We start from the raw sequence: 16,616 nt of genomic DNA on the forward strand, positions 1-16,616 counted from the left end.
AAGTTTGTTTCTCCCTCTTCCTCTGCCCCCACCCACACTTCTGCGCTTGCTCTCTCTCTCTCTCTCTAATAAATAAATGAAATCTTGAACAAACAAACGAAAGGATGAGGAAATAGAAATGTATTGCAGAAAAAACCACTATATTTTACTAGAATGAAGTCAGTATCAATTTGAAGTAGATGGTAAGTTAAAGTTGCCTATTAGAACTTTTAGAGTAATGAGTAAGAAAAGCACTTTTAAGAAAGCTAAAATTCAACAGAGGAATTAGCATGGTATAATAAAAAAATTATCACAAATTTAAAGAAGTGAAGGAGGAACCGAGGGAAAGAAAAGACAGGAGGCACATAGAACGCAAATAGCAAGGCACACATTCAGATTATTGGCACCCCGGGGTTTTGTTGGAAATGAGATATAGGGGACTACGGGAGTGTCAGAGACTGCAGACAACCAGAAAGCGAAGGCCTGGACAGCAGCTCCCTCTAGATGGGATATGTGTTTTCCATGTTTCCGCAGTTTCAGTTACTCTCAATTGCATTTTATACTTTGGGGTTCACTTCACTCATTTTGCTATCTACCTGATAACAAGCCGTCTCTCCTCCATCCCAGAGAGGCAAGCATCCCTGCCTGACCCCACGGGCTCTCCCTTTGTAGATGCATTCTCCCTGGCAGCTCTCAAACCTTTCCAGAAACCAAGTATAAATCATGCATTGTTTATGTGAAGATGAAATTGTTTTTTTTCTCTCTGTTAGGGGCTTGAGTTGAGTCATTTAAATATGGAAAGGAGACATTTAAATTTTTGTGTAAGTTGGGGAAATGTTCACTGTTTTGTTGGCGTTTGGAGATAGCCGTGTAATTCTATGGTATTATTTGTAACACCATTTTATAAATGAGGAAGCCAAGACTCAGAGAGTTCTCGTAATCTGTACAAGGTCACATAGTTTTCCAAGCTTCTCCCAGAGAGCTTATGTTTGTGCTTACAAAAAGGAAAGAGAAAGGATGTCATACAACATCTTAAAAATAAATTAATGCATGGAAAATAATTTTTTCTATGTCTCACGAAGATTAAAGAGTCATGTGGTTTTTTCGTTCTTAGGCTGGGCTAGATGTCTTTCATGTTTTACTGGGATTTGGAGAAAGCTGGACGAGCTCAGGAACAGCTGGGAAAATAATTACTAAAATAATTTCAGTTTTTAAAATCCAAGAAGAACTGTTCCTCAAGTTGAGAAATCATCCTTCAAACACAGATAAGTTGGTTTTATTTGGTGCTTTGGTCTTATCTGTGTCTCAAGTTTCAGGCACTGAAGGAGAAGTGTTTAAATATTTCTGTAGAATAAAACTTAACGAATCTTATAAACTCTTAGACTCTCATCTTTCCTGCTGTACTGGATCACGGACTTCAATCATTATAGCAGAGTCGCTTAGGACCAAGGATGAAACAGTCATTATTAACCTTGCACTAACCAGGAAAGTTCTGCTGTACTTGGAGTGTGAAGCTGCCCCTTCGACTATTTGGAATAGAAACAAGACCGAGGCACGACTTCACCGCAGGCATGGCGATGTCTGTAGCTAAGCAGTACGAGTGGCATACTCAATTGATCCATTCTTATTCCTCTGATTTTAAAATTTCAATGAGACTTTTATAGTTACCCATAGAAGTCCCTAATGGCTCAGGCGAAGCCTGAGCGTAAGACAGAGGCCACATCCTGGTGGCCTGTGAGCCAGGCCCACCCTGCAGATGTGTTACATTTTGTTTGGCCTTTCAAGTGTTTAAAGAAATTGTTTTTCTGAATTTTGTAGACAAAATTTTGCAATCTGGAGAATTCACACAAACATCTAAATTTCCTGTGTCTCTTGAGAAATCTCTCTGGCCACAATGGGCACAGGATCCTGCTGAGTAAATCCTCACCCCTGTTAAGAAGAGCACACAGGTCACCTGCAGGGGCCGTCTCACTCCCTGAGGGCGGTTGACTTTGTGTCCCTGCAGAAGGTGTGCTCACTGTTCCCTGGGTGAAGCCTGGAAAGTGATTCTTTGTCTTGGGATGCCTATGATCAATATACTGATTCCATGAGTTTTGTCAGGTTCAAAGCCACTCTGGAAGTTTGAGTCTCTTTTAGAAGTTTTGACACTCATTTGACCAGTCTCTGTGGCGCAAATCTTTGTCCTTGAATCTGATTTTTGGAAACAGTTAAAGGAAAATTTGGAGCCAAGTTTGGGTAAAAAATATGTATGACTACGAAATAGTGAAAACCTGTTTCTCTTGGGTGGTTTGTAAGCTGACTCAAAGGTAATTAAAGAAAAAAAAAAGAGCTCAGTCATGTTTTGAGGGATGGCCTTTACTTCTTCCAGATGTCAGTTACCTTTCCACTAAACTTTCAAAATATCTTGTGACTCTATTTTGCATATAGGACTGACTTGGGTTTTAATTTGTTGTTGTTTGTTTATTGTCTTTACCCCCTTCAACCAGACTGAGAGCTACTTGAGAAATACATACTTTTATTCATTTCGATATGGTATACGTAGTTGTGGAGGCCAAAAGATTGAATTGAAAGGCTTATTATTGAATGAATGAATGAGTGCATGAATGAGTCAATAGAAATGGAAAGCTTCCTAAATGGACGATTTTAAAGGGAACAACACACACTTTATATCTGTTAAATATCCATCCTCAGCTTTTTAAAAAGAATATTTGTATACATTCGCGTAGTCAAAATGAATTGACAATTGTCTTTGGACTGTATAACTTTCTTTAGTCCCCAAAGTCAGTCCCTGGTGTTGCAAAGCAGTTGAAAGTCACTGGTTTCCCCTTGACAGACAAGAATCACTTCACTACACACTTGTGGTTTTTCTGATGAGGAAGGAAATGTGAAAGTTGTAGAATCAAAGGTGAATCAAAACGCCTCAAGAATTATAGCTTACTGTTCATGCCCTCGTTCAGAAATAAAGTATCAGAGTATTTCAGACTGTTAAAATGTCCAATACTGCTAACCAAGTATCAGCGTCAACCTCAGATCAGGCAACATTGACACTTGGGAGCCTTCGACACAGAATGGCTAAAGGAACTAATAAATACAGATATGAAGGCACGATCAGCGAGAAAAACCCAGAAACCACATGAAACCGTGAACAACGAAGTATCCCTCATAGACGAGTGCTTTGGTTACATCAGGTATTCTGAAGGGTGGTTATTCCTTTCTCAAGGTAGAGCAGTAGTGGGTAGCAGGGCCTTGAGGGAACTCTCGCTTGCTCCTACGCAGGAGAAAAAGGTCACCTTGTCTCACCCTCGACCCCTCCGGCCTATTCGCCCAACCCACTGGAAACACAGGTCGGCCCGGCCTCCACTCTCCCGCCGTAGAGAAGCTGCCCCGGCCTCGGCTGCATCCTTCTCCTCCTCCTCCCGCTCTATTTTGGGGCCCCATGATCTCATGCCCTCTGCAGACCACACTCTGCAATTCCAGTCTAGCCCGCGCCGCGAGGCCACGCAGGGCGATTCCTGCAAGTGTTCGGAAGGTGCCCGGGGCGCGGGGAGGGGAAGGCTTTGGGGGAAGTTAAAGACGCGCCCACGTAAAGGACCCAAAATAACCGACACGCAGAGTGCCCGAAATCAGACAGGAAGCCAAATAATCCGGGGCGTTGAGTTGCTTTCCCCTCACTTCGAGCGCTGGGCGGCGGGCGCGGAGCCAAGGGTCTGGCGGCGAGGGGCGGGCGCGGCGGCGGCCGGGGCGGGGCCGGCGCGGAGCCCATTAAAGGCGCGGCGGGGCGGCGGGGCCGGAGCGCCGGGGGCCACGATGGAGCGCGACTGCTGCGCGGGGGGCGGGAGCAGCGGCGGCGAGGGCGGCCGCGTTCCCCGGGAGGACCCGGCGGGGAACGGCCGCGACCCGAGTCGCGGTCGCGCCGCCGCGGGGCCCGGGGAGGGGCCGGCCGCTGAGTCCTTGCTGGCACCCATGGACGTGGGGGAGGAGCCGCCGGAGAAGGCGGCGCGCGCCCGCACGGCCAAAGACCCCAACACCTATAAGGTGCTCTCGCTGGTAGGTCCGCGGCCGGGCCCCGCGCGGGAGGGCGGGGAGGGCGGCGCCCGAGGGCTCCTGCGCTCCGCGCGCGGTCAGCACCGGGGGCCCGGAGAGAGGCAGCGTTGCTGCGGCTCCCCTTCGCCTGCACGCGCTCGCCTCTGGGCTCGCAGACGTGCTCCCCGCTCCGTTCCTGCTCATTACCGCGGGGGAGTAGTTCACGCTCACGTGTGCCACGGATGCTTCCAAGGCCTCGTTTAGGAAATCAAGCTGTTAAAATTGCGATCTTTAGAAATACCGCTTGTCCGCCAGCAGAGTACGAAGTTTTTAGAAGGGAAAAATGACCAGCCCGAAAGTTGTTGGTCTTAGGAAAGACCAACATTTTTTCCCCCTTTTAAACATTTTTTTTGGGGGGGGTCTACTCTGGGGGTAATATTGATGACTTTCTTTTCATTAACTGATTTCAGTCGAAAAGGTTTAACAGAGTTCTTTAAGTTTGATCAGAAACTTTGGGAAATGCCTTTTCTTTTGGCTCTGCTCAGGAATTTCCTTGCAGCTGTTCAGAAATTCCATCAATATTCATGTTATGAAGATTCTTTGTCCACTTTTTTAACCGTAGGTTAAAAGATTTTTGTTGCTAACAAACGTAACCATTATTCCTCTATTTTGTTATGACAGTTGCAAGATCCATAGTTAATTTGATGAAATATGGGGGGGGGAGTTTCATTCCTATGATAGAAAGTGTTGGGCTCAGAGTCAGAGCCTGGGTGCTTGGTTTAGTTAGTAATTGCTGAGGCCTTGTATAACTCTCCCAGACCTCAATTTCTTATTTGTTAAAATGAGGACATCACCTCCATTGCCCATTGCATAGAGTTATTATGAGGATCCAATGGGAACAATGTGTGTGGGGAAGTAAATTGAAAATTACAAGGAGACATAACTTTTGTTGCATTTATGGAAGTAACATCATTTACATTATGATCGAACAATGCTGTGTGGAGAGTATCTTTTCTGATATTTGAAACCTTTCATAAGCATTTCCATTTTCACTATATCTTCGGTATCTTGGAGATGTGACAATACTTCGAGGAACCAACATTCCTAGACTAAAGAGATGGTGTCATATGCTTAGTAATTAAAACTTAAGCCTAAGGTTCAAAGAATCACAAACCACATAATGTTTGTATCTCAACATATATTTTTGCATCAGGATGAGAACTTACTTTTGGTCTTTTGAGTCACCTTTTTTGTTTCTGTTAATGGGAGACCTTTGCTTTTATAACATGATCACATAAACTATTTAGTATCTGTATTTTCAGGTGTTTAGTACACTGCTAGGTATTGAATAATTGTACATTGAATCGTGTGTAACTCTAATGTGAAGTAATTTCTAAATGCCTATAGCCTTGGGAGGTCGCTAAATTGCCAATTGCTATATTCAGTTTTTAAATCTTTCCTCCTCATTTACTTAGAGATCCACAGTAGGTAACAGCAAGGGTCTACCTTTGAAACATGCGTTTCAGTCTTTGACACCTGCAATCAGCTGGTCAAACAGCATTCCATTGTGCTCTGATGATGTGACTCTGGGTACTGGACATGAAAGTGTCTTAGGTCTTCCTTTCACAAGTAGTACAATCATGAATATTTCTTATTCCATTAGGTGGGGTCTTTTGCTATAACACGAACCGGCAAAGAATTCTTATCTCATGTCTTTGATGAAATACTGTGGGACATGATACACCTAAACTCATTGCTATGTTTTTGAAATCTTAATTAGTAACTTAAGTGAATGTGAAACCTTTTACCCATTCTTCTTTTTCTTCCCTACTTCAATACCCTGCTTCCTCCCCCGCCCCCCAAATGATGCACTTCTAAAGGGAAGGGTCTCCAGAAGGAATTTGACAATTGACATCAAAGAGTTCTGGGAGAGGTCTTCTAGAAAGGAGCTGCAATTATGGGATTCTTTTTTTCAAGTTAAACATCAACACACTTTTCATAAAGCTGAAGAAATGAATTGACTGATTGCATCCGGGGTTGGGAGTATTAGAGGCCAACCACTGATCTGGTCCTCAGCCACACAGGTTTTAAACCTAGCAGGAGAATTGCAAGAGTTGCCTTCCAGAGAGATAATCAGTGGCAAGTGTTACATTTTTCTGAAGATATTTCAGATAAGCTTAAATGATGTGCTAATGTGAGAGCGGACGAAGAAGGGAAGATCCTGTCCTACCCTTGCTGCTCTTTAGTGTGGTGGTTGAGTCCAAGGAAAGAATTGCAGTCTCTGGTGGTTTTTGGCCCTGGGCCCTGGAAATGCTCATGCCCAGGCACTGAGCCAGACTGCAGAAAACGCAGAGGGCAAGTAGAAGTATTACTGTGTGTGTACTTCATAGATGTGTTAAATACTGGATGCCTTGCCTTAGTTTCGAATTAAATTTTGAACTGAAATTTTGACTTCCACTGAGGTTAGACTGAAGATTTATTTGAAATAATCTTTCTTATTCCCTGGTATCATTTTAAAGGGCAGAGAATTTTCAACCACAGTGCAGCACATGTTTCCATTGACCAGTGAGTTCTAAAGCGTCATTTTGTGTTTGTGACCTGCTGTGGTGCTTATGAATACATATACCTGTGTACATTTAAAGGGCTTTATATGTGGGTGGTGCTGGTTAAAGACTACTTTCACCTGCAGTGAAAGAATTCTTTGTTAAGTGGCAGAGGTTGCTCTTATCTCTCAGAAGTTTGGGCATGAAAGTTACTAATTCGGTAAGTTTTTCTCCCCTTTTTACGACACATTGTCTTATATCCAAAATACGGTGTGGAGAACATTCAAGATAATTCTCTGCTCTTTTTTTTTTTTTTTTTAAAGAATGTTATCTATCTGTCTATCTATTTAGAGAGCCTGAGCGGTGGGAGGGGCAGAGGGAGAGGGGCAGAGAGAATCTCAAGCAGACTCCCCACCGAGCACAGAGCCCGATATGGGGGCTCCATCTAGCAACTCTGAGATGAGGACCTGAGCCGAAATCAAGAGTGAGATGCTTAAGGGACAGCCACTAGGTGCCCCTAATTCTCTGCTGACACTCAGTGTCGGCTTTTGGTTGAATGAATGAATGCACTGCATTTTTACTCAGACCATAGTGACACTGTGCCTTGGAAAAGGGCAAGATGGGAAGACTGACTACAGGACCACAGACCCATATGAGCAGTTGAAAGTCAGGAGTCTAAATGTAGATGCGCTGATAGAGACAGTGCTTGGGTAGAGGTCAGGTGTAAGATCAAAACTGGGAGATCGTTTCATTAGGGCCTCGGGAGACGGAAGAGGCCGTGAGGGAGCTGTACACAGAAGGCCCCAGCCCAGGTCAGAGGGCCGTAGGACAGGCCACCAAGGCCCTCGTGATCGCATGGATTCAGATGCCGGATCTAACACCCGCCATCCTCTCAGGTACCAACGACCCAAGTGTGGCCGTTGGCTGCGCACAGGTTAGGTCGTCCCGCAGGTGCCAACGCGAGTCTGCCTCCCTTTGTATCGAGGCCTCTTCGGTGTTGGTGACTTTGCTCTCATACCCCACATTCAGTCTTCGTGGCTTTTGCAGGGTCCTGTTTTCTTCAGCATTGCTTCCAGTTACTTCCTCTCTGCTTTGAGTCCCATTCTGGTCTCCCTCTCACCATTGATACCTCAGCAGTTCCTGCTCCCTGGATACACAGCCATCCTTTCAGCATTTTCTTTATTCCCTCGCCTTCTGCTTGTTCAGTTCACTCTGAACCTGCCTCCATTATTTCTCACTGTGAAGAGAATCCCTGATGGCCGTGTTGAGAGGCCTTATGCATTCTGTATAATAAAGCACTGAGGACCATTGATCCGTTTGGATAGTTGCAGAAATTTTTATCTATCGCATTCTCATCTTCCTCCAGCTTACTTTTTTTCAGATACCAACAGTGAAGGTAAACGAAAATAATTTTATATTCAGAATGAGTTTGATAATCTCATTGCAAAATAGCCCTGTGACTTCTAACTACTAGCAAATGTGTTTCATCTGTATTATGGGCATTTTGGACAAGTTAAAGAACTTAATTGTGATTCATAATTTTTTTTTTTTTTTGGTAGAAGGAGAGGCATTTCATATTTCAAATGATTTACGAACATAAAAGCTTTTGGAATACAACCTGTAGTTAGAGATCTACCTTTGGTTAAAATAAACATGCCTTTATCAACTAGGAAATATCCCCAAATAACAGAAGGCAAACAAGAAACCTTTTAGCAAATGAGTTCAAGGCAGAACATAGATTACTCTTTTAAGCCTGAGTCCTATGTAGCAAGAATTGATTTTCAGAAAGCTGACTCAAATAAAAGCCCTTTGGCATCAAATACAATCTAAGTTACGTATTTACCACGGAAATAAAGTATAATAATATATTTAAAAGGGCTTTTCAAAAGAGTGACCAGAATGTTCAGCTACATATTAACTAGAAAACGCTATTTCCTGAGTATTTTAGTTATTCGAGGTTTATTATATGAATTAAGATAGCACCTATAATAATCTTTATTTTATCCTCCTTCATTTTTAGTTTTTCTTATGATTATTTATTTTGGGGGGGGGAGAATCTCAGGCAGATTCCCCACTGAGCAGGGAGCCTGACACAGGGCTTGATCTCTGGACCCTGAGATCATGACCTGAGCTGAAACCAAGAGTCGGATGCGTAACTGACAGAGCCACCTAGGTGTCCCTCACTTTTAGTTTTTATTTTTTAAAATTTTTATTATTTTATTTTCTTTTTTTAGAGAGAGAGAGAAAGGGAGGGGCAGAGGGAGAGGGAGGGAGAGAATCTAAAGCAGGCTCCACACTCAGCGTGGAGCCCAACATGGGGCTGATCTCACAACCCTGAGATCGTGACCTGAGCCGAAATCAAGGGTGGGGCACTTAACTCACTGAAACACCCAGGCGCCCCTACTTATAGTTTTTAGAATAAGGTTTGGTAGAAGTGTAGGTGATAAAAGTTTAGATGATGATTATTATTCACAAAGCACTTTGCAGTTTTAGAAAGCATTTTTCCATATATTCTTGATCGATCCTCAACATGTCAGCAACCCTGGAACAGGAAAGTATGGTGACAGTCAGTCCTAGTTTACAGATTAGGAAGCAGGCTCACAGGGGTGCAATCAGGTTTCTCAAACTGCAGTGTGCTTAGGAAAACAGCCGGAAACTCTTAAGGACAACAGATTGCTGGGCCCCCTTCCCAGAGGCTGTGGTGTAGAAGGCTTGAAATTGTTATGGGCTAAATGTTTGTGTCCTTCCCAAATTCACACGGTGAAGTTGTAACTCTCCAATGACATGATACTTGGGACGGGGGCCTATGGGAGGTGATTAGACTGCAATGAGGTCAGGAGGGTGGGGCTGTCATGATGGGATTAGTAACCTTACAAGAAAGGGAAGGAGAGGAGGTGGAGCTGTCTCTTTCCCTCCCCTCTGCCCCTCTCCACCACACCTGAGAAAAGGTCCTGTGAAGACATCTTGAAAGACAGAAGCCAGGAAGAAGAGTCTTCACCTTCGACTTGCCAGTGTTTAGAATTTAGTGAGAATTTCTGTGGTTTAAGCCACTAAAGTCTGTGACATTTTGTCATAGCGTTTGAGCAGACTAAGATGGGAATGGACCCAAAGAATCTGCATAATATATTAAGTACCTCAAGGTATTCAGGTGTAGGTGGTTCATTTACTCTGCTTCTAGAAACAGTGGGTTAAATTTACAGGTGAAATTTGGGAGTAGAAAACTTTGATAACCAAAAGACTTTTAACGACAGATTGGCATCCCATTCGTTTGCCTTTTTATCAGTGTGGTGTCAGTGATCACGTGTCCTCTGAGCTTCCAGTGTACGGATTTGGGGGGGAAACGGTTTCCATTTGTGGATGGATCCTTTTCTCACCGTATCTTAGGATTTTACACAGATTTAGGTGGCAAATATTCTATCACAGGTGTGGTTCGAGGTCCTTCAAGAGCGTGGTTTTCAGGAACTATTGCAGAGAAAGGAGCTTGTTCCTAAAGTTGATTTCTCTCCCTTGAAAAGCTTTGTGACGTTCGCAAGCATCTCGGACCTTTGGTCCGTCATGGAGAGAGAGACGTGGCAAGGAACTCAAGTAGTTTTTATGGAGCTGTTGTGCAGCGATATAAATATAATTGTCATTATGACATTTTTCCACATAGAGTCTCCTGTTGCTCCAGACCTTTATTTTGAATAAATATGTTATAATCAAAAGACAACACAGGTAGAACAAAGGTTCAAAAGCCAAACTGTTTCAGGCAGTAGCTTTCAAAGTGTGGTGTGTGGGTCCCTGGGGTGTCCCTAAGTTAAGGCTTTCTGGGGGACCATGGATTCCAAACGATTTTAACAACAATAGCATGATGTCATTTGCCCTCTTCACTGTGTTGACATTTACGCTGATGGTGTTAAAGCAATGGCAGGTGCGGCTGCTGTCGCCTTAGCAGGAATCCAGGCACTGGGTGGCCCCAGTTGGAGGAGTAGTCATGCTCTTGCGATTACACGAAAAAGAAGTCTGTTTCGCTTAAAAGAATGTACTAGATGAAGCAGTGAAAATGTCTTCGATGAGGCAGATTTTATTAAATCTCAACCCTAAGTGACCTGTCTCCTTAGTAGGTGTGAAATGGAAAGGACACATCCACACGTCTGCTGGATAATGAAGAACTGTGGTTTTCTGGAGGGAAGACGGATTGAGTTGTGAGCGGAACTAGCTGCTTCCCAATTTTTAAAGACTTTCTGAAGAGGGACACCTGGGTGGCTCAGTCAGTTAAGCATCTGCCTTCGGCTCAGGTCATGGTCCTGGGGTCCAGCCCCGCATCAGGCTCCCTGCTCAGTGGAGAGCCTGCCTCTTCCTCTCCCTCTCCCTCTGCTGCTCCCCCTGCTTGTGCTCTCTCATTCTCTCTCTTGAATAAATAAAACCTTAAAAAAAAAAAAAAGACTTCTGAAGAAATTGATGGAAATAGTAAGGAGTGGGTTTTTTTCTGTAAGGTATAAGACGTTGTGTCAACATTTGGAAGAACTACATAACTCAGTAAACTAATATTTTCCAAGGGACCAGTGGAGGATTTACAAAACTATGAATGGGTGTAAGTTTCATTCAAAGTGCAAATAGACTAATGGGTTTTAATGTAACAGTATGAAAAATGTATTAAAATTGTCTCAAGGTTCATGTTGCATTTTGCCTTTAAGAAATTACCACTTGTAGAATTTTGATGTGGTTTTAAAGAATGTCCACAGTTGTCCGAAAAAGCTTCTTAGGGTTCTCTGTAAGACTATAAAGGAATTCTGAGCCCAAAGGTTTTTAAGAATATCGGCTTTAAGGAAAGGTGTACATTCAATACTATTTTAAGAATTGAGGGGCTCTGGGGTGTTTCAGCAAGTTAAGCCCCTGCCTTTGGCTCAGGTCATGATTCCAGGGTCCTGGGATCAAGCCCCGCATCAGGCTCCCTGCTCAGTGGGGAGTTTGCTTCTTCCTCTCCCTCTGACTGCTGCTCCCCCTGCTTGTGCTCTCTCTGTCAAATAAATAAATAAAATCTTAAAAAAAAAAAAGAGATTTAGACATATGAAAAGAATCAGCTAGTTATGACTTACTGTATCTTTATATAAGGTCCTTTCTAGATTTCAAAATACTCCTACATCTGCTACCTCTTCTGGTCTAAACCACAGCTCTGCCAGTATCTCCATGTTGGAGATGAAAAATCATGGCGCAGAGAAATTTGGGAGACTTTCTAAGAATTTCTAATAATTCTCTTAATTTTAGTCCTGTAGCTTATTGACAAATAGTTTTGAAGTCAGACAGATTTGGGTTTAAATCCTGAAACTGTTATTAGCTGTTTGAATGTAGGCAAATAACTTAAGTTTCCTGACTGTCAGCTTCCACAACAATAAAATGGAGACGATCAAATCATACTGGCTGTTGTAAGGGGAATTAAATTACACAGCATATACAAAGTGGCACACAAAATGTGCCCTCGTTTTTCTTGGGATTACTGGTAAGCTTCGGTGTGACTGAATTTCTTATTTTTCCTCACTCAGACGGCATTTACATCCTTGCTACCCAAAGTATAGTCCGCAGATTGGAATATCAGCGTCCCCTCCTTGGCACTTGTACAAAATGCGGAATCTTGGGCCCCCCTCCAGACCTGCCAAGCCAGAATCTGCGTTTGTGCAGATCCACCGGGATTTGTTCACACATTAAAGTTTGAGGAGCAGTGCTTTTAAGGATGATGAAGTGGTATGGAGGGCACACCAGCCCGAATTTCTCTAGCCGGGGGTGCTCTTTTACCTTCGTGCTCCCGCAGACTTCATACATGAGGCTGTGCTTAAGAAAAAATTACTAAATGTTCTCTAATGACCTCAACTGTGTTGGCTTTGGGTTGAAATGGTACAACTGCTGGGTTGCCTTTGGCCCCTTCTTTCCTTGGACCTCAGGGTGCCTTGATTAAAGTAGCCATTGCCTTCGCTGTGCATAGAGGACATAACATACACCGTCTCTCACCCCCCCTTCACGTGTACAGTTTCCGTGTCCCAGGAGCCGACCTGTGCTCTCATTTCCTCCTTGCACTTTAACTGCCTCTTCCTTACTCTGCCCTGGCTTGTCCTCTAATTGCCCTTGATTGCTCTCAGCGGTGCCAATCTTCTGCCTTTGCTGATCTGATAACGCTCAGATGTTCCTTCCAATTCAGGCATCCATCTATCAAAGTATCAAGCAGATTTCACTTTTACATTTCACCATCAAATACAGCTCTTCAAGTCTTCTTTCCACGGCCCATACCTTCTCAACAATCAACAGTACACTTGACACAAAACCAAAACAAAGAAATCTTGGCCCAGGGCTTTGACAGGTGGCGTTGAATCACTTTCAATGTCCTTGGCACAGAGTTTATTCCATAATACTTCATCATCCAAACACATTGGTTGCCTACAGAGTGCCACCCAGCATTACCGAGATTAGAATCTTCTGGAGACGAGGAAACAGGTGAATGAAGTATATTCAGGTGGGAAGGGTGTGGTTAGCATTATGAATACTATGTGGATCCTGTCTCTTTTAATTAAGAGAACTACAGAACAGCTCTACTTGTACGCTAAAATGCCTTACCGATCAGCTCCAAAGAAGTAAATATGAGGAATGTTGATATATATATAAAAGCATTTATACATTTGTCACCTCCTGGAAACTTTTAAAGGAAAAGAGAACGTTGATTTTTCCAGGATGATTCAAGCACGTCTTAAGAGACGGGCACGGAAAGAGTGAAACTTGGAGTCACAAGAACTAGTTGCTGTGTGACCTTTGGACATTTGCTTTCCTTCTCTGACTTTCACTTTCTTTAACCACAATACAAGGGTTTTGGATTAGGTGGCGAGAGCTTAGAGTATTTCCGCCTTGTTATAAAAGTACTACATAGTACAGAAGGTTCCGAAAATGTGGGAAAGTATAAGGAAGAAAATAAAGGTTGCGTTCTTCTTATCTGCTCTTAATAGTTTTTTGTTTGTTTGTTTTTGTTTTCTACCTCAGGACCTCTCCGTGTGTGTATCACTTTTTTAACAAAAATGGGATCATACTACAGATACTGCTCCATTTCCTTTTTTTAAATTTATATTCCATTATTAGGTTTTGTTATTGCTAGACAGCTTTTGAACCTTTCAGCAATAGGGTTTCGAGACTTTTATTTTACTAGTTCACCCGGTAATCTTTGAAAGCATCCTGCTCATACCTCAGACTTAGTCCCTAAGAATTAAAAAAAATGTTTAGAACACTTTTTTGTTTTTGTTTGTTTTATTCACTCCTCAGCTCCACCTCCACGGCCCAGGTCTCTTTCTTATGGTGGAATGATTAGTTTTCCTAAACATAACGCACAAGGGGAAATGCGTACCCCTAATCCCAATCTTCTTTCTGCACATTTCTCATTGCTTCAGTAACAGTGTTACCAGGTGGGGGCTGGGCGTGAAGAGCTGCATCCATTCATAGCAGTCCTGGAGGTCTGGACAATTATGTGTGGCCACTGATCGATTTGTCAGGCGCTTGGACTAGACTCTTGTGCGTGGTAAGAGCTGTGGAAGTATTTGGTGATTTTATACGTGCCTTTATGGAAGTGCCTGTCAGACTTGATGTGAAGCACTCTTCCTCCTTGGATTGGCACAATTGTGTGATAGAAGAGGGAGTGCACTGCTGGCTGGTGAATCCGGTCTGGAAGGCACAGGGGAGCGGGACTCTGTGTCCCTTCTGTAGTATATGGGGCATGCGTATGTTGTATGCCTAACTTGGACTTAGATCTTTGAAGGACTTACATAATTTTCACCTTCAGCTCTTATGGGACTGTGCCAATGGAGAGTCCCCCAAGATCTCAAGATGCCTGTTTGACAGGGTCCCAGCTCTTCCGAAACATACCTTCCATTTTAGTCAGCTCAGACTTGTACTGTTTTCCAGATACACTTTGTATTGATTATTTCTGTTTTCTACCCCAAGAGTGATTTTTTTTTTTTTAAACCTCCCTTTTTCTTACCTGACTCCAGGCACTCCCTGGGATCCAACTCCGTTTCTCCTTTCACGGGGAAACATTCCTTAGCTGCCCTTTGGCTCCATCTCCCCTGTCCCTGAAGTGCTTCGTTGCTACTTAATCATATAAGAGGCCATAGAATTTAGCGGTTAAGGGCCAGATTGCTGGAGTTGAAACTCACCATTGTCAGTAACTGCTGTGTGCCCTTAGGCAAGTCCCTTAGCTTCTCTGTGCCTTAGTCTCCTCACCTGTAAAATAGGGATAAAAACAGTAGCTAGCTACCTCATAGGTTTAAGAATTAAATGAATTAATATACATAAACTAATGAGAAAAATGCCCTAGAGAGTATAGATGTTAGATTAGGATTGATTGTGATTGTTAGGGTGGGTAATTTATTTAATCTAGTATTTTGGGTTCCTACTGTGTGAGCAGTCTCCTGCAGGAAGCTGGGGTTAGTTATCAAGGAATCTGTAAGATTGTTTCAGGTTGCAGCAGTGATAAGAGCTGCCTCAAAGCCTTACCCAGGGCCAGGAGGGAGAGCCCTGAGGGGGAGGTGGCTTAGTTATAGAGGTTGAAGGTGTCCTGGGGGAATGACTGGTGAGCAGCAGAGGCTTCTGAAGGGGGGTGGCTCCAAGTACAAGGCCCTAGGATAGCAGGGGGTGTGGTCCATCCCTGAAGTGGGAGGAGACCAGGGCGGCTGATAAGCAGAGCTGTGTGAGGGGGACGGCTGGAAAGGGGGTCTGGGGCCAGGTCCAGGCAGGGCCTTGCAGACTGCCAGGCGCATTTTGCTTTTTGTCTTAAGAGCAATTGGAAATCAGTGAAGTAATTTTCTGTTTGTTTTTATTTCTATTTTCATCCTTAGTGACAAAATCTGATTTGCATTTTGGGAAGATCATTTTAGCTTTATTGGTAGTGATGAGGGAGCAGAAGGCCCGCTGAGGGCAACGCACAAGCTGACACCCCCCAGCCCCTGTCCCCTAACGTGGGATCTGTGTGACATTCCTCAGACACTCCTGGCTGCCCTAAGACGAAGGGGAAGGAAAAAAAAAAACAAACAAAAAACCAGTGGTTAACTAATAGAGATCACAGTTCTGCAAGAACTGAGCCTCTGTCAGTTTAAAAAATGTCAGTGATTTATAAGAAAAAATCCATTCTTATCAATAACCTGACTTCCAGAAGGAAACTCCCAACTCTCTTCACGTCAGTGCTTTACTAGAGGGAAAAACAACCTTAACTTGACAATGGCAAGGCCTCCAATATCTTGTAGGTTCCCTTCAGCATACAAAAGTTCTTCTGAAAACCTTCCTTTTCCTTCCTTCTCCTAGCTCCCAAGTTTATAACAGGTCACCCCTCACAACCCCGGTGCGGCAGCTCTTTCTCCCACGGGCCCTGCCCCCGTGCTTGAATAAAACCACCATGTTCCACCAAAGATGTCTCAAGAATTCAGTGATCGGCTGCAGACCTCAGCTCCTAACTCCAGCTCACCTACATTCCAAACCTACATCAGTAGGAAGATATTAAAGAAGATGGCGGCCAAAGAAAGAATGTGCTTTTCCTTTTTCACTTGGCTGTTTCATAACTACTTTCTCTTTTCTGTAAGATTGTAAGCTCCACAAGTAGCTATTTAAATTAAAATTTACATTAATTAAGGTTAAATAAAAAAGAATTCAGTTCCGCAGTCACACCAGCCACTTTTCAAGTGTTCCACAGCTAAGAACTAGTCCCTACCAGACTGGGCAATGGAGGCAGATAGAAAATTAGCATCTTACAAACTTCTGCTGCTAGAAGGTTGTGATATCATAGGGTTTTTTTTACTTTTATAGTTCTTCCAGCAAGTACTAATGAACATGTACATAGAACAGATGTTCTTTGTTCAAGAAACGTTTGTTGGAACAAAAGACATTACTCAAACGGTTTACTTTGTGAACGTTATTACAAATGTAATTTTAGGATTTTTTTTTATCCAAATGATTGAGTGTAATTAAGTTGACTTAAGCCTAAATATACACATTAAAGGGTGACACATTTCTAAAATTATGCTCCCTCCTAAGTTATAAACCCATGTATCCCTTACCAGTTTTTAAGTT

The 16,616-nt window shown here is 43.3% G+C and overlaps 1 protein-coding gene across 1 annotated transcript in view; it reads left to right on the forward strand.

Annotated features, from left to right (window-relative positions):
• Positions 1-3,782: 3,782 nt before the first annotated feature.
• The window catches only part of ENPP1 (ectonucleotide pyrophosphatase/phosphodiesterase 1), a 70,137-nt gene continuing 57,303 nt past the window's right edge, over positions 3,783-16,616 (forward strand). Inside the window, exon 1 of the mRNA XM_045805543.2 lies at positions 3,783-4,026. Coding sequence (XP_045661499.1) covers positions 3,787-4,026 — 240 coding nt within the window. The 5' untranslated portion in view covers positions 3,783-3,786. The remainder of the gene's footprint in view (positions 4,027-16,616) is intronic.

This window comes from Ursus americanus, chromosome 11 (assembly GCF_024610735.1).
Source record: "Ursus americanus isolate L20-20 chromosome 11, mUrsAme1.1.p, whole genome shotgun sequence".
Lineage (NCBI taxonomy): Eukaryota > Metazoa > Chordata > Mammalia > Carnivora > Ursidae > Ursus > Ursus americanus.